General features: G+C 34.7%; 3 protein-coding genes and 1 long non-coding RNA gene across 4 annotated transcripts; 1 reads left to right on the plus strand and 3 right to left on the minus strand.

The window, feature by feature from the left end:
* Positions 1-358: 358 nt before the first annotated feature.
* LOC124438300 (ATP-binding cassette sub-family A member 2-like) lies at positions 359-4234 on the minus strand. The gene is made up of 12 exons (XM_046988358.1): positions 4199-4234; positions 3123-3252; positions 2944-3015; positions 2767-2873; positions 2487-2628; positions 2292-2426; positions 1960-2063; positions 1793-1885; positions 1499-1604; positions 1278-1415; positions 794-1021; positions 359-687 (listed from the first exon to the last, which is right to left on the minus strand). The coding sequence occupies exons 2-12, from the start codon at positions 3246-3248 to the stop codon at positions 652-654; spliced, it is 1287 nt and encodes a 428-aa protein (XP_046844314.1). The 5' UTR covers positions 3249-3252; positions 4199-4234; the 3' UTR covers positions 359-651.
* A 2435-nt stretch (positions 4235-6669) lies between these two features.
* Positions 6670-20582, minus strand: LOC124438299 (ATP-binding cassette sub-family A member 2-like). The gene is made up of 41 exons (XM_046988356.1): positions 20468-20582; positions 20105-20271; positions 19892-20013; positions 19620-19817; positions 19445-19540; positions 18904-19005; positions 18802-18837; positions 18672-18719; positions 18449-18598; positions 18123-18305; positions 17561-17960; positions 17196-17478; positions 16514-16736; positions 16099-16434; positions 15718-16026; positions 15298-15539; positions 15140-15220; positions 14746-14942; positions 13809-14222; positions 13413-13642; positions 13090-13330; positions 11930-12758; positions 11724-11844; positions 11492-11603; positions 11352-11412; positions 11009-11183; positions 10822-10937; positions 10469-10616; positions 10198-10321; positions 9952-10084; positions 9575-9704; positions 9358-9429; positions 9181-9287; positions 8903-9044; positions 8709-8843; positions 8377-8480; positions 8210-8302; positions 7916-8021; positions 7695-7832; positions 7212-7439; positions 6670-7105 (listed from the first exon to the last, which is right to left on the minus strand). Exons 1-41 carry the CDS (start codon positions 20524-20526, stop codon positions 7070-7072), a joined length of 7227 nt encoding a protein of 2408 aa, XP_046844312.1. The 5' UTR covers positions 20527-20582; the 3' UTR covers positions 6670-7069.
* LOC124438301 lies at positions 19695-20139 on the plus strand. The gene is made up of 2 exons (XR_006946045.1): positions 19695-19744; positions 19942-20139. It is a non-coding gene; the product is annotated as an uncharacterized LOC124438301 (long non-coding RNA).
* Positions 20583-20812: 230 nt separating the features above from the next.
* LOC124439087 (ubiquitin-associated domain-containing protein 1-like) lies at positions 20813-23707 on the minus strand. Its single transcript, XM_046989298.1, has 10 exons — positions 23356-23707; positions 23193-23239; positions 22990-23109; positions 22814-22913; positions 22509-22605; positions 22282-22435; positions 21772-21858; positions 21630-21697; positions 21488-21558; positions 20813-21162 (listed from the first exon to the last, which is right to left on the minus strand). Exons 1-10 carry the CDS (start codon positions 23597-23599, stop codon positions 21050-21052), a joined length of 1101 nt encoding a protein of 366 aa, XP_046845254.1. The 5' UTR covers positions 23600-23707; the 3' UTR covers positions 20813-21049.
* Positions 23708-23757: the final 50 nt, after the last annotated feature.

Below are 23757 nucleotides of genomic sequence, written 5' to 3' on the forward strand. Positions count from 1 at the left end.
CAGCTAAAAATTCTTCACAACCTGTTCAATCTCATTCAACAGTTTGAATTGATGATAATGTATCTTGCAAGCAAACAGTAATAACAATCGAAGATTGAACGAAACTGACACCAATTGACCAACACTACCAAAATAGTACACCAATAGCCGTAATTCAAACAAATTCATTAGCAATAAAACATCTTTTCGCGCAATAGAATTTTTTTTTCTCTTCCACATGATTTTTCAGGTGTATATATTCACCAAGGCATTCCCTAAAAACATGTTCACTTTTATTCCGAGAAAATACTTCTTTGACAAAACATTTTGAAATAGACGTAAATATTCACAAAATTATAGATAACAAATAAACAGCCGGTTTGAGAACCTTTCAAAAATTATAATATCTATCTATATATGAGATTATCATAAAGGACTTCGTCCAGTCAACATGCTAATAGTTTCCTCCGAGTTGCACGTGACATCAGCGTTATTTAAGAGCTAAACAACAAAAACCTCAGCTAATTTCCCCCCCAAAAAATAATCTACCTCTAGCGACATATATGTTCATTTACAATAATAATTTAATCATAAAATTATCTCACAATAACGACATGAAAATTTTCTTATAATAAATTTCAACAATAGCTTCCCTTTGCTTCATCTGGTTTGTCAAGCATTTACCCCAGGAGTAAATGACAAGCGAGACTAAAAGAAAAAAATGTTTTGCTAAGTATCTTGTAAAATAAAACAATCGCAAAAATAATACTGAAGACTCATCTGATAACTACACTGATCGCCATTATATTCTTACATTATCTGAGAATGTAACTTGATAGTTATCGCCATTAATATCATCCACAGCATCTACCGATGAAAATCGAACTGCGTCATCATAACTCATTTCACGTCGTCCGGAAGTCAATCGCCCCAGTCTTAAACGCAATTTACGCCAGGCACGCGATGTTTTAGGTTGTACAGAAGACTGGTTGTCATTTAACTTTACTTCATCTGTTTGCTGTCTTGCAAAATTTATAAAAACCTGCAAAGAAAGTCCATACATTAAACACTCATAGTCTGTATTATGCTATTGAAACAAAAAAACTGGTGGCTTTCCTCTACACACATATTTTTTTTGAAATTTTGAGCCGCAAAAAGAAATTATTTTTACGACAATGCCGTTAAATGAGAAATGATCAATTCAGAAGAATTTGAGAAACATTCAAAGATAATGCATAGAATAATAATGCATAAAATATACAGCCAGTCCCTGATCCTTTTCTAAACACAATACTCACATTATCAAGGGTCGTTTGACTCACTGAATAATCTTCAATTTCTAACTCATCCAGATGATTTTCGATGAGTGAAAAAACTTTTGAAAGTTTTAATACATTTGATGGAAGATGATACTCTATCATATTACGATGTTTCTCCTAAGATTTGACAAAGAAACAACCGTCAGAAGAGACAACCAAAGTACACACACAACAACAATTGATCCCATTTATGCACGTACCTTTAAGGAAATATTTGGCATATTATACTCAAAGAAACTCGTTACTTTTTTGAGATCTGGGTTCTCTCCCTTTATTCTTAAAGTTATCATATAACCACTGCCAAACCTGTTTCAAAACAAATAATATAAATTATTAAATAAAAACAACACAACGCGTGCGGTGATTGGTCTATCGCTGCGTTTACTTTAGCATGTGCAAACACAGTAAACATCTTTTATTTCTTCAATGAAGCAATTCAACTTTTATACAAATGGAAAACTAAAGTAATGTTAAAGAATGTTAAAGACTTTCACCTGTTCTTAAGATGTTGGCTACTTCCCAGGCATTTGAGTTGTCCATTCACCATGATTGCTAGTCTTGTGCACAAGGCTTCACATTCTTCCATGCTGCATTGAGATTTAAGCGTTTCTTTAAATTTACAAAGGAACAATAATGATAATTGCCTTGATGAATGACAAACCTATGTGATGTCAGAACAACAGATCGACCGTCTTTTACAATACTTAAAACGGTATCCCACAAGAACCTTCGCGCTTTTGGGTCCATGCCGGTGGTCGGTTCATCCTACATAGTACATTAAATCAATGAAGGGCATCAACCTGACAGCACCTGAAAGTACCTTAAAGACCTTATTTACCACTGTTAACATGTTTACGCACACGTATACTTGATCGTTATTGATAGAACCACCAAGCTATACTCGCCATTCACAATTAAAACACGCTCTTTAGAGCAGTATTTTAAATTGTCATGTTTAGATTCTTTAAAAATAAATATCGTACTCATACGCACCAAGAAAATAATGGATGGATCTCCAATTAAAGCAATCGCCGTTGACAATTTTCTCTTCATTCCGCCACTTAAGGTCTTGGATGGTTTATCAGCAAACTTCTTTAAACACAACTTACCGATAGCCCAGTTTACAACCTGATAGAAAGAACGTCGATGTTGACGATGTTGAAGATGAAAATGAAAATTTTATCGTACCTGAGACAGTTCTTTTTTTGGAACGCCACGTATTCTTGCATACATCTTAAGATGTTCAGTTACAGTCATTTCATCAATCAAAGCATCAAACTGAGGACAGTATCCAATACAACGATGCACATCCAAAATATTATCACACACACTAAAATCACGAATTGATATGTTACATACAGTAAAAACAAACTATGCCAAAAAATCAAATGAACCAATCCAATACCACTCTAACTCCTTCGTCCTCATTGAGACTATATTCCTTTACAAAAGTAGGAGGACACTATACCTATGATAGTTGAGAAATGCATCTCCACTTGTAATAGACGTATCACCAGTTAACATTTTAAATGTTGATGTTTTCCCAGCACCATTAACGCCAAGTAGACCAAAACACTACCGAAAAAAGAACCATATCAAACACTACTTGAACTTCAGGAATCAAGGCAAACTCTCAGAAACTGACCTCCCCTTGTTGTATACCAAGACATAAACGATCAACAGCCAAATGGTTGCCAGTTCTCTTTGAAAAATACACCTAAAACGAGATGAACATCGTAGAATTGTGAAAACAAGATGGAGATAAATATAAAAATAAGATGGATATCGTAGGATAAGCACGAATAAAGTATAAGATGTATATACCTTGGTTAAATCTTTCAGACAGATCATATCATCGTCAGCATCACCTGACGTCACTCTTTCACGTTCTTCAGCCACATCTTCATCTTCCACTTCGTCCTCATCAGTTTTGCGCAATGAATATTTCATATTTCTACAATGTTAACTATGCTTCAGTACAATATATTCCAAAGTATTCAGCAGCTACATGATTCTCGTTGAAATTTAACTGCATTACCTGACATAAACACAGAATAAAACTAAGTGCTGCAAATGGTAAGGGTAACATAAATACATACGTAAACAGTTAAACACTCAGCTCTAATTACCAAATATAGGCGTAGATTACGTCATGGATGACGAAAGAATATCTACAATGATGACGACGATAAAGGTGCAATAGTTTACATTTTGTTAATATCCTGGTGATCAATATTAGCGTGAATATAATTGAAAAACTGACTAAACTTATTGACTGTCTTGATGCTGTTAGTGTTTATTCATTTTTCTTACTGATTTCAAATAATGATTGCAGAACATCGCCGACGATTTCAGAGCAAACAGTTGTCTGAAAATGACGGCACATATTGTACTGCACGAGAGCTTTTACCTAGCTATCGTGCAACATAAAGATGTCATCATTTACGGGCTTCTAACAATGTCTAATAGTTTGAGTGTTAATAAAATGAACTGTTTTTATAAGTAAATTTTTTGATCACCAGGATACACGAATCTAAGTTCAAGGAAATAAGCATGGGCTTCTTTGAATTTCGATCGTGCGCATGAATATTTCAAATCCAACGCGAAAACTAAAAAGCATAACTAAACATTAAAAGTCTGAATGCCTGAATAAAAGCGCGATACGATCACAAAAAAAAAACGGTCAAAAACATGGAAGATTCCAAAACATGGCAGAATCCAAAACATGGCAGAATACAAATTATGGCAGAATCCAAAACATGGCAGAATCCAAAATATGGCAGAATCCAAAACATGGCAGAGTCCAAAAACATGGCGGAAAACAACAAAGCAAACTTCGGCATCTTGGCAATGCAAGCAGCTGCATGACGTAAATTAAATTTAAATGAAATTATAAATGCCTGAAATATTCTTGCTTGATGATGCTCTTCGATTTCCACGATTCGTTTTTAAGTTAAAATTTTCAACAATGCTAAAGAAAAAAAAGCTTCGTGTCAAAGAATGCGAAACAAAAGGTACAACTTTAAGTGTTTAAAAATGTTTGTCGTTAAAAAAGGAATGACCTGTATCATCAAGATGAATATGTCTGTCGCGAAAAAAAAATCGTCTGATGAAAAACAAAACAGAATAGGTGCATGATACTCTGGCATTGCTTTTGAAAATCAAAATCAATGTTATGACAGTGGCATGCTCGTCTCAAAATCAAGTCTAACATCTTCATCGATTTGCTGAAGAAAGATGATTTGATAGCGAGACGAACTAATCGGCGATACATTTAGAGTAGATGTAGGTAGAAATAATTGTAAACGGTGCCAAATTGGTACCTAGGTGATCGAGTGTTGGACACAAGAAGGATTGGTTGGCACGCCGTTTGGTAATGTATAAGGGCCCAGGGAAGCGGTTCCCCATCCATTAGGTTCCAATTCGGCACGGGTACTAATATTGCTTTGCAGGTGTCTCATCGTCGCAGGTTCGTCTCATCGTGGAAAGGTTTGCTTTGATTTATTTTATTTTATAGATATTAGTTAAATCATGCCACTGATCGACAGGGTTATAGCTAAGGCTGCGCATACGCAAAAAAACGCTGAAGTCAAAAGCGACTTAAAAATGGCAGTAAGTAGCGGATTCGGTTCATTTTTAAAAGACAATTTTTACAAGGATGTATGTTGCTTTGATCACCTCTTTCAACAACTTTGTACAGATAGAGGCAGTCTACATATTGTTGTAAACATAACTAAGGACTTATGAATGTAAACATGAGTTTTGTAAAGATAACTGGTAAAAAAATAAACATGGTGATCATAAGCATACATCCCACGTTTTCTTGAGGGTTTTCCTCCGGTGTATCGCCGGTTTCCCTCAATGAGTATTCGTTTGAATATTCTCAAAAACAAAAAAGGGTGGCCATGTTTGGGACCTGCAGGAAACAAAAAGGGTTTGTATGGTTATTGGGTTAAATTCCCAATCCACTCGTAAACAGCCAGCTGAAAGAAGAATAAAGCACTTTTTTAAACTATGGATCACGTTAATTCATCTTGGAAAGTCAAGGTAAAAATATTTTTACCACAACTGTATTCATGTAGTTATTTAGAAAAAATAAATAATTTGTTGTTGTTGTGTACTAATGTTTGTTTTTAAATTTTTAAGGCATTCATTTTGCAGGAAATGACGTTCCACTTGTTGCATCACGTGGTTAAAATACATGGTTCCTTCTTTCGGCAAATACATATATTAACAAAGGATTGATAATGCCAAAAATATTTGCCAATGAAAGCTTCACATTGCATGAATCACAACGTCACATACACAAAGAGAACATTACGCATGCCGTGTGGACTCCGGCGTTTAAGAATAGACCCACCGTATCCTCTGCGTGTCGTAAGAGGCGACTAAAAGAGGTTGGCGTGAGAAAAAGCAACAACAAGATGTTATGTGGCAAAAATACACATGAACAGTTACGCTTTGAAAATGAACATGAAAGTACTAAAGACCAGTTGTAAATTAGCCGTGAAAATTAGAAATAAATATATTTCCAGAGCACTTCTGAAAGTGGAAAAGAAGTCATACCAGTGGCCGCCATATTTATCACATCATGGTAGGGTGAACTCTTTCACTCTAAGCGGTAACATAGAGCATAGAGTCTTGAACAATGCTTTTGAATTTAAAATATTTTTCAAATAATCCAGTTTCTATAGTTTGCATGAAAACTTTACACTAAACCCCAACCAAACATTGCCGGGCTTAGATCTGACTTCATTCGTACGAATGTTCAGTGAAAGATGCGCATAAACAAAACAAAGCTTGTATTATAATACCTCAAAATGACGGTCTAACCAATCATCAAAAAGATTTTAAATCACTGCCTCTCCCCCCCCCAATCCCATTAGCAACTATTCTTCAGGGGAAGGCGGGGTGAGTTTCCATAGTGCAATGACGTCTAGAATTACGAACAATTGACAAAGATGTAAATTTCGATGAAACAAGCGTAATAGAAAGTAAACACTATAGCTGCATATGGTATATAATCACAAGAGACTTACAGTACAATATAGTGTCTAGCCACAGCTGCACGGTGCCTACAAACAGAAAGAGAGCTTTCAATGCATGCTGATGTATTAACTTCAGCTAAAAATTCTTCACAACCTGTTCAATCTCATTCAACAATTTGAATTGATGATAATGTATCTTGCAAGCAAACAGTAATAACAATCGAAGATTGAACGAAACTGACACCAATTGACCAACACTACCAAAATAGTACATCAATAGCCGTAATACAAACAAATTCATTAGCAATAAAACATCTTTTCGCGCAATAGAATTTTTTTTTCTCTTCCACATGATTTTTCAGGTGTATATATTCACCAAGGCATTCCCTAAAAACATGTTCACTTTTATTCCGAGAAAATACTTCTTTGACAAAACATTTTGAAATAGACGTAAATATTCACAAAATTATAGATAACAAATAAACAGCCGGTTTGAGAACCTTTCAAAATTATAATATCTATCTATATATGAGATTATCATAAAGGACTTCGTCCAGTCAACATGCTAATAGTTTCCTCCGAGTTGCACGTGACATCAGCGTTATTTAAGAGCTAAACAACAAAAACCTCAGCTAATTTCCCCCCAAAAAAATAATCTACCTCTAGCGACATATATGTTCATTTACAATAATAATTTAATCATAAAATTATCTCACAATAACGACATGAAAATTTTCTTATAATAAATTTCAACAATAGCTTCCCTTTGCTTCATCTGGTTTGTCAAGCATTTACCCCAGGAGTAAATGACAAGCGAGACTAAAAGAAAAAAATGTTTTGCTAAGTATCTTGTAAAATAAAACAATCGCAAAAATATTACTGAAGACTCATCTGATAACTACACTGATCGCCATTATATTCTTACATTATCTGAGAATGTAACTTGATAGTTATCGCCATTAATATCATCCACAGCATCTACCGATGAAAATCGAACTGCGTCATCATAACTCATTTCACGTCGTCCGGAAGTCAATCGCCCCAGTCTTAAACGCAATTTACGCCAGGCACGCGATGTTTTAGGTTGTACAGAAGACTGGTTGTCATTTAATTTTACTTCATCTGTTTGCTGTCTTGCAAAATTTATAAAAACCTGCAAAGAAAGTCCATACATTAAACACTCATAGTCTGTATTATGCTATTGAAACAAAAAACTGGTGGCTTTCCTCTACACACATATTTTTTTTTAAATTTTGAGCCGCAAAAAGAGATTATTTTTACGACAATGCCGTTAAATGAGAAATGATCAATTCAGAAGAATTTGAGAAACATTCAAAGATAATGCATAGAATAATAATGCATAAAATATACAGCCAGTCCCTGATCCTTTTCTACACACAATACTCACATTATCAAGGGTCGTTTGACTCACTGAATAATCTTCAATTTCTAACTCATCCAGATGATTTTCGATGAGTGAAAAAACTTTTGAAAGTTTTAATACATTTGATGGAAGATGATACTCTATCATATTACGATGTTTCTCCTAAGATTTGACAAAGAAACAACCGTCAGAAGAGACAACCAAAGTACACACACAACAACAATTGATCCCATTTATCCACGTACCTTTAAGGAAATATTTGGCATATTATACTCAAAGAAACTCGTTACTTTTTTGAGATCTGGGTTCTCTCCCTTTATTCTTAAAGTTATCATATAACCACTGCCAAACCTGTTTCAAAACAAATAATATAAATTATTAAATAAAAACAACACAACGCGTGCGGTGATTGGTCTATCGCTGCGTTTACTTTAGCATGTGCAAACACAGTAAACATCTTTTATTTCTTCAATGAAGCAATTCAACTTTTATACAAATGGAAAACTAAAGTAATGTTAAAGAATGTTAAAGACTTTCACCTGTTCTTAAGATGTTGGCTACTTCCCAGGCATTTGAGTTGTCCATTCACCATGATTGCTAGTCTTGTGCACAAGGCTTCACATTCTTCCATGCTGCATTGAGATTTAAGCGTTTCTTTAAATTTACAAAGGAACAATAATGATAATTGCCTTGATGAATGACAAACCTATGTGATGTCAGAACAACAGATCGACCGTCTTTGACAATACTTAAAACGGTATCCCACAAGAACCTTCGCGCTTTTGGGTCCATGCCGGTGGTCGGTTCATCCTACATAGTACATTAAATCAATAAAGGGCATCAACCTGACAGTACCTGAAAGTACCTTAAAGACCTTATTTACCACTGTTAACATGTTTACGCACACGTATACTTGATCGTTATTGATAGAACCACCAAGCTATACTCGCCATTCACAATTAAAACACGCTCTTTAGAGCAGTATTTTAAATTGTCATGTTTAGATTCTTTAAAAATAAATATCGTACTCATACGCACCAAGAAAATAATGGATGGATCTCCAATTAAAGCAATCGCCGTTGACAATTTTCTCTTCATTCCGCCACTTAAGGTCTTGGATGGTTTATCAGCAAACTTCTTTAAACACAACTTACCGATAGCCCAGTTTACAACCTGATAGAAAGAACGTCGATGTTGACGATGTAAAGATGAAAATGAAAACTTTATCGTACCTGAGACAGTTCTTTTTTTGGAACGCCACGTATTCTTGCATACATCTTAAGATGTTCAGTTACAGTCATTTCATCAATCAAAGCATCAAACTGAGGACAGTATCCAATACAACGATGCACATCCAAAATATTATCACACACACTAAAATCACGAATTGATATGTTACATACAGTAAAAACAAACTATGCCAAAAAATCAAATGAACCAACCCCAATACCACTCTAACTCCGTCCTCATTGAGACTATATTCCTTTACAAAAGTAGGAGGACACTATACCTATGATAGTTGAGAAATGCATCTCCACTTGTAATAGACGTATCACCAGTTAACATTTTAAATGTTGATGTTTTCCCAGCACCATTAACGCCAAGTAGACCAAAACACTACCGAAAAAAGAACCATATCAAACACTACTTGAACTTCAGGAATCAAGGCAAACTCTCAGAAACTGACCTCCCCTTGTTGTATACCAAGACATAAACGATCAACAGCCAAATGGTTGCCAGTTCTCTTTGAAAAATACACCTAAAACGAGATGAACATCGTAGAATTGTGAAAACAAGATGGAGATCGTAAGATAAATATAAAAACAAGATGGATATCGTAGGATAAATATAAAATAAGATGGATATCGTAGGATAAGCACGAATAAAGTATAAGATATATATACCTTGGTTAAATCTTTCAGACAGATCATATCATCGTCAGCATCACCTGACGTCACTCTTTCACGTTCTTCAGCCACATCTTCATCTTCCACTTCGTCCTCATCAGTTTTGCGCAATGAATATTTCATATTTCTACAATATTAACTATGCTTCAGTACAATATATTCCAAAGTATTCAGCAGCTACATGATTCGTTGAAATTTAACTGCATTACCTGACATAAACACAGAATAAAACTAAGTGCTGCACATGGTAAGGGTAACATAAATACATACGTAAACAGTTAAACACTCAGCTCTAATTACCAAAAATAGACAAGGACGGGAATTTCCAATGATTTTTCATTTTAATCTCTTAGTAAATGTGCAAGAAAACTTACTTTGGTTTTCTGAGCCGTTTTGATAAGTGCTCAACAACTAATGTCAAAACAAAAAAAACAAAGCCTTCTGCAGCCATAAAGTAAAGATTCCGTGAAACGACCGACCAAGATGATTGAATGTCATACAGTTGACCTGAAATATTTGGTACAATAAAAGGAGTTTATTACTTTATAGAAACATTAAAGTGTTTGATACATAGAATTATAGTTAGTACAATCAAATGCTACACAAGCATCTTTCTTCACCTATTCTTCTTTTAAAATCGTTGTGTATTTCATTATAACCTAAGTCCATTAAGCCTCGTCCAAGACAGTAGTTTGGAAAAAGAAGTGATATCCAGCCAAGATAATCGTTAATATTAGTAAGAACCTTCGAAAATAAAGAGTAAATTTTAATCAAACTACAACAAATAAACAAATATCGTAAATAACAATACATGAAACATTGAAACTAAACAAGGCATACCATTGAATAGCCAAAATTTATAATATGCTACATAATTAAAAGCTTACATACATCATCATCGATAAAGAATTGCAAAATTGATGTCGAGACAGTCGTAGTGACACCAAGAAAAAGATTGGCGACTATCATTGCCACGTAAGCGCTACTCGGAACTTTAAACACAAATGTTGGAGGATACATCAACGGTGTTATAGACCACCTAGATGAAATGGTGTGGAGAAATAAGTTTTTACTTTTCATAATCAACACAGCCACAATAATCATTAATTGTAATCAGGTCTTTGTCAAGAAACAAACTTCTTTGCAAGAAAAAACATTGCGGAAAAATGCCCCGAACAAGTCGAGCTTAACGCACGAAGTTCTACATTCCTCTACATACGTAGACAACAACCTGATAAACTCACCCATACAAAACAAAGAGAGCAACAACGACAGGAAAATTCGATGGCGATGCGTAAGATGGAACTTGAAACAAATACAGTATAGTGACACAAACAGCGGCTGGTATCAAATAGTTACACTGAAAAAAAAACAACAGAAAAGATAGTTCAACGAATGTAAAAGCAATTTATGCATGTTGTATATCCATACCATGTCCCAGACGTAATTTGAAAGCCAATATATGATGGGGTTGAGACCACAGACAAATTGAAGGTGCTTTGCACCAGTCGAACGTTCTGTGACAAGAAACACGACAAAACTTGCAGGAACAAAGGACATTGCAACTATTACAAAGATGGCAATCACAACATTTGTTCCAGAACGCCTATAAACGTAAAAAAACCCCGAAATATCAAAATGAAACAATATGAAAACATTCACATATTATGGATATCGCAGGAGAAATATGAACACAAGATGGATACCGTAGGATATATAAAAAAACAAAATGGATATCGTCGAATAAACATAAAAATATGGAGTTTATGTCTACCTGTATTCCAAAGAGAGTGCATAACCAGTTTTTTCAAACGGATAATTCGCGACGCTGATGCCTAGAAATAAATAATAGTTCTTCTCATCCATTTAAATAACACAACACAGTAAATATACCACAGCAAACATGAAATTTACCATAAGCGCCTCTGTTATCTCCATTATGAGGTAAATAATGTCTAAGAACAGCGTTGTCCATTGCATTGAGAAATACAGGTTGGGAGTGATAACCCTTGTTATTGTACAAAGCCTAAAACATATTAAAATTTCTAAGAAGAGCTTCTATTTTTTTATAAGTATTTAGACAAGACTTAAATGTCCTGAACATTAAAAGCTTGTTCTCTCGAGGAAATAATTTTAAGTTAACTACCTTGACAGCTTCTTTGACGCCTAGTCGTTTAAAGGAGTCACAGTTGATATTCTTGCAAGTGAAATTACTAAGGGAAGCAGGAATACTTGGAACCGACTCACCAAACACCAAACCACCATATCTATGATGGTAAAAAAATACTCAGACAAGATGACAAATAAGTTTTTTAACGCAATAAGCTTTAATTAACTAGATGATACACTAACCTAGCCATACGAGTAGCTTGAGTGGTAGATAATAAATATTTGCTAACATCTCGACCAGTTATATTCCGTAATGTATCGTGAGTTGCAGTCAGTATCTCCTTAGAGGATGGAAGTAACATCTCAAATGGACAGATATATTCAAGTCTGTAATTGGAGCAATAACATTTTGCTCCAGTAGCGTTTTGCTTTCCGCGATCAGCACTGCTCTTCTTAATCGTACCATTTTGACACAGTCGAACTCCAGAATAATCCCTTTGGCGACATTCTTTGTTGAATATATCACGAATTTCTTCGTAGTTGACCACAGCATCCTTATGACAATCATAACTCCATTTTTTCAGGTTTTCTGACGTATTGTTGACGACACAAAAACTACCAATACCTGATGGAAGTTTTAGTGTGGACTCCATATCAACTGCAAGTGAATTGCTCGAGTTTACATTGGTATGAGGCACGTAGTTAGGTCGATCAAACATATTCGTATTTAAAGGCAAACGTGGAGAGTCTTCGAGTTTTGGAGCCGATAATGCGAATACCATAGCGATAGTGATAAAAAATGAAGGTAGAAATATCTGCGATAGAAGACCTTTGAGATTTCGTCTTGCTTGATAGAAACGTTTCAAAATGAGAGCATGAAATTGATGGCAATACAATAAAAGTCCACTGATGGTGTGACTACCCGAACCCCGTCCTTCTGCCTCTCTGTTAAGCCCATCGTTATTCACGTGATTTGCATGGATACCGTTGCTACATACACCATTTCTATGAATGTTTACTTTAGGGCAAGTCCTTCCAGGAATTGATATAGGTTGACTTTTTTCTCGTGAATCTAGACATAAGAAAAAAAAAGATATTTAACATGGACGTTACACCAAATCTTTTCATAAAACATAGAGGACAGAAAACTGTGCTCATTGAGGAACAAAAAAACATCTTTTATTTCCTTTATTATACAACAATAATGTGAAACAGATAAATATACGACATACGTTGTAATTTTTTCTGTAACATGCATTCATGAGCAATTTGCAAATTCTCTTTGATTAACTGAGCTCAGATCGGTTTGCACAGGCTAATGAAAATACGGCTGTAGTCCAATTAGCGCATGCGTTGTATTGTTTTTATTTTATAATCATACATGAAAGCTAAAAAATACTAACCAGAACTATTTCTCGATGATTCTCCATGTTCTACGTTTAATAAAGAGTCATCCTCACCCATCCCATCATGTCCTGCAATGTCTATTAGTTCTACATCATTGTTGCTGGCATTGGTTACCTTGTTCTCGTGACCATACATTATGGTCGTTTCACAAGCAATGTCACTTTCGTTATCTCGACTTTCGGAAAGCGAGTCAGTTTCATCGTCTCGTAAAGATAAGTCTGTGACTTTAAGGAAAACCTGTAAATTGTTGTAAACAACAAAAATTGACAGTTCTTTTTTTCCAAAGTACTAAACGTGAATGGTCAAATCATTTATTTACCTCTTCGAGAGGAGTTTCAGTCACTCCAAAGCTTTTCAAGCCGAGAGATTCCAAATCTTTCTCCAGATGAAAAAAGAAATTTCCGAATCCATCACGTTTCACGACACTATTGGGTAATATATAAGAGAGTTGATGGCGATTCTCTTGAGTCAATTTCGCAGAAGGAATGTAGCTTTGGATGAATGATGTCACGTTTTCTGTGTTTGCTTCAGCTATGGATAAGGTACTACCTGAAAGAAAGATAAAGAATTAATAAAGCAATGGTAAGGTACTCCCTATATAGGAAGTGAAAGAATTAAGAACGCAACAAGCTTTGTAAAAGTAAGGGATTCAAAATAACAATATTTAAATACAAAAATCCATCAATGTAAGGCAGAAAGAACTTACTATACTTACCTCTTGGAGATTGCTTGCACAGCTTGGACACAGGAGAGTGTCCAAACGCACGAGGATTATTACCTAAACTTGATGAAAGCAAGCTTTCACTTTGTGAAGGGCTACCCTGGACAGAAGATGTCGAAGGTATCCGTTCTGGAGTTCTCATTGGAGGTGTACTGGCAAGAGGAGTGTTATTAGGTGCGTTCGCCCCCAAATTAGAGGACGAACCACGAGGAGTGTTTGAGAAAGAGTCTTGTAAACTTCCAGTAGTAGATTTCTTAACTAATGTCAAGTTGTAACCATCACCAAAACGACTTTTCAAGAACATCGATGAACCAACACAACGAAGTCTTCCCTCTGATATAATCGCTATTCTATCACCAAGAATATCTGCTTCATCCATGAAATGTGTCGACAACAATATAGTACGATCTAAAATGATTATTATAGTTGAGCTCATTACACCTGTCACTCCAAAAAACAACTATAGAACGTAAGATGATGCATGCAACAGAACAAACATCACACAGAAAGAAATTCGCCCCGAGATATTTTTCGTATAAATTTTAAATAAATGAATCCCTCAATGTAAAAACAGCACTAATTAGACAAATAGAACTTTGCTGACAGCAATGTAAAGAATGGGGTCACTTGTGCTTTAAAAAAGGACTAATTGCGTCCTAAATTCTAAACTACCCAACTTTAAAATCATCATTAAAAGTGGTATAATCAGTTTCACTCATTATTCATGAACATTATTCGTTGGTATCCTTCATCTCACTTATTTAGCATTTATAATAAACTACATTTTTTACAACGCATTACAACGCAATAACTGCGTTGGATTTATTCAAAACAATAAAGTATAACGACACTAGAAAAAGTGCATGGGGCTCAACATCAAGCAACTGATAAAAACAACAAATCATATGTATTTAGATCATTGCCGTCACACCTTTCTTATACTTGTTTAATAAATCCCAGATTGCCCTGCGAGCATAAGTATCTACTCCAGCAGTCGGTTCGTCCAATATAACCATACGTGACTTGGCAATAAATGCAACAGCAATTGACAACTTTCGTTTCACGCCACCAGAAAGAGTATTCACTAAACTATGACGTTTACTGGGCAAATCCAGGTCCACTAACAATCTGAAATGAAGTTGGTAATGGAAAAATATAGAAAACAAACGACTACTAAAACTAGAAGCCTTTGTTTACTGCAATACACTTGGTGTAAAGCGTAAAAAATGGTAACAGTTGATAGGATGCAAAAGTTGTTAAAAAAGTATATTCTTTGACGATAACGTGAAGAGGAGGATGGACGTGTGAACAAAATAATAATTTACCTATCTACTTCTTCCCACAATGAATTAGAATCCATTCCTTTCAAACTGGCGTAAAACCACAAATGCTCCTGAACAGTTAACCTGTAAACGAAATAAGAAACGAATGGACGAGTGTCCTCGTTCCAATGTTTTTTATCAATCCATCAAAATTTATTTACCTATCAAACAGAACATTGTGCTGTGGACAAAATCCAAGACTTTTCCTTATATCATCCATATCATAACGTATATCATTGCCGTATATGAAAGCTGTGCCTTGACTGGGAGGGAAAAGACCAGTCAGCAAAGACATTGTCGTGGTTTTGCCTGCACCATTATGACCAAGAAAAGATGTGATTTGACCTTCGTATAGGTTCAAATGCAAATTGTTCACAGCTCGTTTGGAACTAGACTTGTACATCTACAAACAAAAAATACAAATGTTTCCTCATCTAAATAGCCAGGATCTCGTTTTATCACAATGAAACCATTAAGGTACACAACGTCAATATATTAATGAATTTATGTCAAGAAAGTCTGTTCACTTCATTGCTTAATCAAATAGAAATGAATGAACTGAGTAGAACTGACAACTCTACCTTCACCAATCCATCGATGACCACACCCAGAGGCAGGTCCACGGGATCCTTTTCGCAGGCTAATAATCCAGATGCACCGTGGAGGTTGTCTTCGTCATTTACCATCATATAACTACGTGAGAATTTTGGACATGATCTGGTGTTGTGACCAAACCAATAAGATGTCTGTAGAGGAAAGTACCAAGGTCTGGGAAGACCATATGATCCAGGGTGTACAGCTTCAATGTACCAAACCAATACAGCATAAACAAAAGTGTCAACAAGCAACATGTAAAATATCTGACGGATGTTAAAGTCGTCGCCCGCCAACTACAAAAATAAATGTTCACAGTGATTAAAAAAGAAACAGAAATATAGCGGAGAGAAGGGAGACAAACTTACTGGACTTTCATCAATATTGGACCATTGGACTCCTACTGATTGCTCTTCATACAAAGCGAAATATCTGGATGCCAAACCAAATGCAGTTGTGGAGAACAAACTGGCGAATCGTTTGGTGAGCCCACTGATTTTAGCAGCAGCAGCGTTCTCGCGTATGGAGATGAACACAAAAGGCATGTAGGTAAGAAAATAGAGAATACCAGCACATGCAGCTGCCATTTTTGCTTTCGAGAAAAACACGGAGATCAAAAAACAGAACATGATTGTAGCCACAGCAAACTCCATTAGAAATAGCCAGACGAGAAACGGATTACTGTACGTTAAAATCTTACCATACTGGAAAAAAAACCCAACCATGTACATTTGTCTGCGGGGAATTGATATGGATAAATTAGTACATAATTAAGAAAAATACCTTCAATATTAAAGTGAGCAATGCAACAGTGACGGATATACTAATTAAACTGTTGATAAACCAAGCAATCCAATGTATGAAATTACTCAATCCCATCATCTTCATGAACTCCTTTAAACGCAGCTCTTTTTCATAAACGATACTTTGGACAGTATAAGACACCGTGTATATCCACGATATAACCATGCATAGTGGTACCATATGTTTGATCACAAACATAAAACTACGGGAAAAACGATAAATCCAACGATAAGATTAAAAATGAAAGTCGTTTTAAGATCACAAGTAGAAACTACGTATGAATCTTTGTTGCAGTATGTATTTGGAGTCCAAAGTAAAAAATCTATTGCGGGCAAATTTCATTGCAAGCAGCTAACATTTTTCCTATGTAATAACAACACAGGGTGTATTGAAAAAACACATTCTCTTTGAAATCATCCGACAATAAGAAATATGCATGATTCAGCAGGAGACCTTGGACTCAGTGTTGAATTGAATTACTTCGGATTTGCAAATGAAAAATAGCCGCAATACGTTTGTATAAGTGTATCCAAGAGCGTTTACGGCTCCTCGATGATTGATTACTATTGAATAATGCAAATTATAAATGTCCGTTGATTTCAAAGATGAGCAGTTTTTTATACACACTGTACGTGTCCAACTCGACGATCAAGAAGCTCACCTGTCACTCATATAACACGGATATGGGATTTCCTGTAAATACGTGGCCGGGGAAAGACTATCACTTCCGTTGACGAGTTGATCTATGATGGCACGATCAAACAAATCTTGGAACCAATCAAATCCAAAGAAATAATATTGCTGAAAATCACATTCGGGTCCAGGCTGCCAGAAATTGCTTTTTATCTTATTTGTGTCTTTAGTGAAGGTACTATTCATCCGTATTGCGTACTCTACGTGTGCAGGTAAAGAGCCATCTTCATTGGTATTGTTAAATACAATACCTGAAAAGAGAATAAACACAATGGTATGTGGCCAATACAGAATAGTAAGGAAGGGTAATGTTGACATTACAGTCTTACTTACCTGCTATGACTTTGCGGCCATTATATTCGGGATAAGAGCTTTTATTCTTGACAAAATTCTTCAAATCATCAGAAGTTTTGAAACCAAGGAAAACATCAAGTCTGATCTCTCCTATCTTATCCAACCAAGCATTAACGACAAAGTCAGCAAATTTCAATCTCTCTAATGTTGCGTTAACATCAAAGTTGTCAATCAAAGAGCGATCGTACTCAAACAATCCCTTTTGATCTAATGCATCCTTTGCTTGGTTTTTCTTTACCAGATTAAAAAGGTTCTTAGTGTTATCGAGTCTCGAGCGAAATCTTAGACGGCTAATAATATTTTGTACTTTTCGTGAATATTTGAGCCACCAGTGACCCGCATCTATGCTGTCTGCAACTGCTTGAAACGTCCAGTTTGCCTAGAATTACATGACGAAATTTTTATCCTTCTTCAATAGAGCATTATAAACATCATGATAGTAATATATTGAAGGTACTTATGTTATAAACAAGTGAACACAATCTCCCTTATACACAAATCATCGTCAACGATGTTAGCCAATTTAGAAGTCAATACGAACCCTTTTCACAACAGCGTCAGCTTCTGTTCCTTTTGGAGAGTAAGCGATGATTGGATTATTGGTCATAATGTAAAGCATTGTAATTAGCGCTCGAGAGTTTGAAAAATGAGTATAGATAGATTCAGGACAGGAATCTTTTTCATAGAATGTTGGATCTGGACCACATAACACGGGACTGATAACCTAAAACATTATTCATGACAATAAACAGGGGACGAATTCATACATTTTATGAATACATTGTGAATACAATTGCAACAAGATTAATATTAAGTGTTCAATTCATACAGTAAATTTTCAATCCACCAACACGATTATACACGTACCTTCCAGATTTTTTTTGCAAGACGGACATTTTCATTTTCTCTCATATCCTTTTCGCTAAATTCCAATTGTGAAGTGTTTCTTATTTGTAGAAGTTCTGCTATTGCAACAGCTGCGTTCAACACCTCTTCATTTTCTCGTAACGCCTTTATCTGATAAAACAATTTCCAAGAACTAATGACCCGAACAAAAATACACAATTTAGAATCCAACGCTTTTACTCACATTCTTGTTTAAAGACATTATAGAATCGCCGTACTTTTCTTGAAAGGACTGTATATAAAATATAAATTAACAAATAATCAAATACACGGTGACACATAAAGTGCGTCATTTCTTCTATGGTACTACCCACCTGTGTTTTATCTGAAGTCGTATAACCTTCCGCAAGCTAAAATGAGAATACAACGTTTTATTTGTACCAAAGCACAGGAAATACAACAGGATTTCATTCAACCTTGTTGTAAACAGCATGTCTATCAAGTTGTTCATTTAGTACGTATGACAGTTTCTCATCTTGTCGGTCTGACAAATGGCAAAGTCGCTCTCTCAGTAACTCCTATAAGATAAATAAGCAAACAAAAGTTGATAGTACACACATTTTTTGAATACTTTGAGCAGCTAGACATTTCGAATTTCTTTTATTAGTGAGTAACATTGTGTTCAACTTATGTCATATAACTAGTGTCTGAAGAAAAAAACACGATTTACGTATGTATGAAAAACTTTAGGTCACAAACTAAGCTTTTCTGAAATGTGATTGGTGTAAACAGTGAAATAACACATAAACAAATAATTACCCAAAACCTATTAATGTGACGTCATTAAAACAATAATTCTGTAAGAACATGACCTCACGTGACATCACCACAAAAGTATTCTTTTACAACATGACGTCACGTGACGTCACTACAACAATAATTCTTTTACAACATAGCCTGATATGACATCATAGTGAAAAGAATTCTCCTGCCAAATATTTATACCAGTTTATTTACCTGCTGTTTTGCTGTCCCATTTGTTTGAACTAGAGCTGAAAATGTTGTGTTTGAGCAAGTTATTTCATGTAGTTTTTCACTGCTGTAGAATTTGCTCTGAAGGAATAGACAAATATTTGAAAAATTATGCAAAACAAGGTTGTGAAGGAAAACAAAAACAAATCTACAAACTAACAAATAATATCTTGGAGATGTTTTGATTATCATCACCAAACATTGAATGGGCAACAATATTTCCAACATTTTCTGGATTTGTCAAAAAACCTGGATCAGACAAACCATGAAAGAACAAACTGCGTGGTAAGTTGCTCATCCTTTTTTGATATTTTTCAGAGTCCTGGGCATACATTCCAGCATTTAACATTTCCATGACCTAACATGATTTCCAAGAAACACAATAAAGATAGCAAAAGTTACATCATTATGCCAAAATGGATTCTCCACTACCTTTGTTCCTTTAATGTGAGCATTTAGTAATTCATCTGTCATGTTTATAGGCAAGGACATATTGTTTATCAAAAAACCTCGAAAACTATTTGGATCTCGAAGAATATCTTTGAAAATAAAATCTGAACAAAGGATTACATACAATGATATTAAAAGACATGACAATAATAACAGGTTCATTGTAGTTGTCAAAAAATACTGATCTTAGTGTACCTGAAATAGAAGGTCTAAAAGTTGCATTGTCATTAGTCAACTCGTTAATCATTTCTTCGTAATCAATATCATAGTCATAATCTTCATCAAGAAGAGCAGATAATCTGCCATTATTATTATCGGCATGCTTTATGATTATCATCAGATTGCTTAGAAGTTCTTCAGTCCTAAAACACAAACAGATATCTTAGAAGATATTTTAAGAAACTCAAAAGGATGAGTGGCAAAGCTGTCAAACTGTTCATCTCAATTCACCAGAAAAACAATTAAAATCTTGCTCAAAATAAGCATAGAAAGACTAAACATTGACACTCAATAGAAAGCTGACTACATATGAATGAATTGGCAGTTTAAAATACATACTTTGATTCAGGAAAAATTGGAAAGCCATGAGAATTAGTTGTTTTATTAGGACAAAACATTTGTAGCAAAGGAATTATCCCGGCTGATGGCAGAGCTTTCACAGAAAATGTATCTAAAACAAAAACATACTAAAATTATTATCTGAAAACATACACACACTTTCTAATAAAATTATGGAAATTATTCACAACAAAACAACAGAGACTTTCATAAATCATACAACGCTCTTTGATTACTCATTGGCTACGGTAAATTAACTAAGGTGGCATGATAAGTACCCCCCCGCCCAGGTAAGCAATGAGCCGTCAATTTATACAAAGAGAAAAGCCAAACCAACAATGCTGGTTACACAAACAAACACGTTTATAGCATAAACTCTATTTACATGTTACAGTTGAAGGCAGGAGAATGTCCTTCAATGAAAGTCTTCTATTATATAATTTTAATGGCTAAAACCATATTTAGGTTAAGTCTAAATCCTTTACATTAACAGTAAATACATTAGTTCATATCAAATTCTTCTTAGACATCTACAATGACGAAATTCTTAGAGTATTCACAATTATATTAATTTCTAAAACACTATCGTGCAAAACCCTGCACAATTCGAGATATTTGGAGAAGTACAGGTCCTGTTTCTGGATCAGTGATATAATGTCCATTTGATAAAGGATTCTCCAGCATTTCCTGAAAAGCTAATAACAAAATGATGATATTCTATGTAGTCATATCACCACACTACCAATTTTTTGTCATGAAAGATAGTATAATTTGCTAACTTTATTTAGTGCGCTGTTTAGGCAGGCAGTAAAACAAAAAAGCATACACATTTGACAGATCCCTAAGTGGTTTAGTTTCTTTCAACAAGGGTTTGATCTTGGCCATTCAATTTAGTCTCTTGAAGTTTAGGTGGAGAAATTCCCACTTTTTGACTTATAAAAATACCATCAATTATTGTAAAATGTGCACAATCAATATATGGAAAATTTGTAAAATGTACAATGTTGTTTAATGACAAACCTGCAAGTATTCTGGGATTTGTTAAACTCAGCTGTACAACAGGATTCTCCATGATAGCTGAATACAATGGACTACACAATGGCCAAAATTTGTGAATTGACTGTTCTTAATACATCAAATACACTAGCTATAATTTATTTACCTTTCTGGATCTAATCCAGTTTCGCTGTCATCAACAACATCATGTCTTTCCCCCAGTAACCAATCACACTAAATCGTTCAATTTGCTAACTATGAGTGGAATTAAAAAGTTAAATTCAAAATACAAAATTAACAAGACTTACGGCAGCTCTTTGATTATTTCCAGTCACTTTAAGGGCTTTGACAACATCCTCTTCAGGGAAACCCATATCTTTTAATAATTCAAAGGCCTGAGCAAAAAATAATAAAAATACCATTACAAAAATACATTCATCTCTCTAATACCAAAGGCAGTGTGCAAATTAGTTCAGAAAAAACAATGTGCAATTTTTTTGACAAAAGCGTTTTTTTAGAGGCATAATCAAATCAATATTACGTTAATTATTATATAGCGCTAATTGCTAAATTATTATTTTTAAAGGTGAACAAATTCATATGATTTACCACAGTGTTTTTCATTAAAACCGCTGATTTTTGCACATCGTTTGAAAAAGTGATGTGCAATTGTCTTCATTTCAGCTAAAACGATGTGCAAATTGCACATTGCACACCGTTAATTCGCACACTAACCAAAGGACTTCTTCAATTTGACTTTCAGGAAGATTCTTTTTGTTAAAGTCAAGGATTGCTAACAGCGAGTTAACATTCTTCACCTTTTTATTTGGTACAAACTCCCTTCTGTTGCGAGTTTTACTGCTTTGAGGTTTCGCATCACCTTTACCTTCATCTGGTTTTAAAGGTTCATCAATATCTGGATCTGTTTTGTGTTGTAAAAGCCATTCCATAGCGCCTTCAACACCTGTTCTTCTAATATATATAAGCAGATCAAACAAATCATGAATATAACATAGACAAACATGTTCAAAAAAATTATCATTACTTGTTTAACTGAAGTGCTTTTGTAGCTCTAACTTTGTTAAATCCCATGTCCATCAATTGCTGTAATTGATCTTCATCAACCTCATCATTAAAATCACCTACAATGCAGAAAATGAGAGATGCAGTCATGAAAAATGAAGAAGAAACTATATAAAAGAATGTACAACGTAGAAAAAATGCGTGATCCGATATCAGGATTATACATAATGCAGTCAAACGTTTAATGATATAAAATTTTTTCCCAGTTTCTTGCTAGTTTCAATTTATATCAGTGAACGTTTAATTGCATAATGTACAAGGTATTACCTAGGCAGGACTCTGGATTCTCTTCATCTTCATTAACAAATTGAACAAGATGAGCAGCATCAATAAGTGTGTTGAGTATTCTTTGTAACTCACGATTAAACTAATGAACATTTAACATTGCAGTAAGTGCCAACACACAATATTGGTTTTTTATATTATATACTTCTTCAACATACATCAAAATGTGGCGCAGCCGCTCCAAAGTCTACACCTTTGTTACCCTGAACTTCTCCAACTTCAGATGTTAGTTTAACAATTTTCGATGAATCAGGTCCTTTTGAAGTGACAACTTCATCCTTAGAGTAAATAATTCCAATCATTAATTGAATTAAACTACAATCAATCAACGTGAATCATAACTTCCACAATATCTCCATACTTTGCTGGAATTTTTTGGCTTCCTTCTTCTCACAAGAAGTAATTCATCTAATATTTTAAAAGGAATATGCATTGAACAAGCAAATATGAAATAATAATAATAAACAATAATAGACCCCATAGGGTATCATATCATGGAATAAATAACTAGTATCGAAGTATACCATTATCTTTTATTCCTTCTTCAGCCAATGTTTTTTTCTCGTCTAAAATACGGTTTTCGCTCATTGAAACAAGTTTATAATGCACGACATCTTTTGGGTTTTCGCCAGATACTCTTTCCTTCAGATTTTGTACAGATTGATTAGCACAAATACAAAACTCCAGTTCCTTTCCTGACGCATTTGTGACTTTGACGTTTAAACTATTTCCCCCTTGTAATGCCTTCTTTAGTTCTACGTCTCTCATGATCGATGTTTTTAAAGAAAAACAAAGAAATATCTTATGTTTTGCTTTCTTTCGACAACGACGTTTGTTTTTATTTAATTCTGCAAACACAGCGAGCGAACGTTCCGGTAGACTGGAAACTAAAGAGTTCTCACTCGGAAATAGTCGGAAATGTTATG

The sequence above is a fragment of the Xenia sp. Carnegie-2017 genome, unplaced genomic scaffold (genome assembly GCF_021976095.1).
Source record: "Xenia sp. Carnegie-2017 unplaced genomic scaffold, XeniaSp_v1 HiC_scaffold_19, whole genome shotgun sequence".
Classification (NCBI taxonomy): Eukaryota; Metazoa; Cnidaria; class Anthozoa; order Malacalcyonacea; family Xeniidae; genus Xenia; species Xenia sp. Carnegie-2017.

Excerpts from the sequence above, each read along its gene's own strand:
- LOC124438299 (XM_046988356.1), bottom strand. The coding sequence starts at position 20,526 with ATGTTTTGTCCTAATAAAACAACTAATTCTCATGGCTTTCCAATTTTT. Across the intron at positions 20,014-20,104 it reads TTTTAGACCTTCTATTTCAG|ATTTTATTTTCAAAGATATT; the intron begins GTACACTAAGAT and ends TCCTTTGTTCAG. Across the intron at positions 7,106-7,211 it reads AAGTTACATTCTCAGATAAT|TCTCGCTTGTCATTTACTCC; the intron begins GTAAGAATATAA and ends TTTTTCTTTTAG.
- LOC124439087 (XM_046989298.1), bottom strand. The coding sequence starts at position 23,599 with ATGAGAGACGTAGAACTAAAGAAGGCATTACAAGGGGGAAATAGTTTA. Across the intron at positions 23,240-23,355 it reads AGAAGGAATAAAAGATAATG|ATGAATTACTTCTTGTGAGA; the intron begins GTATACTTCGAT and ends TTAAAATATTAG. Across the intron at positions 22,914-22,989 it reads CGGCTGCGCCACATTTTGAT|TTTAATCGTGAGTTACAAAG; the intron begins GTATGTTGAAGA and ends AATGTTCATTAG.
- LOC124438300 (XM_046988358.1), bottom strand. The coding sequence starts at position 3,248 with ATGAAATATTCATTGCGCAAAACTGATGAGGACGAAGTGGAAGATGAA. Across the intron at positions 1,022-1,277 it reads GTCAAACGACCCTTGATAAT|GTTTTTATAAATTTTGCAAG; the intron begins GTGAGTATTGTG and ends CTTTCTTTGCAG. Across the intron at positions 688-793 it reads AAGTTACATTCTCAGATAAT|TCTCGCTTGTCATTTACTCC; the intron begins GTAAGAATATAA and ends TTTTTCTTTTAG.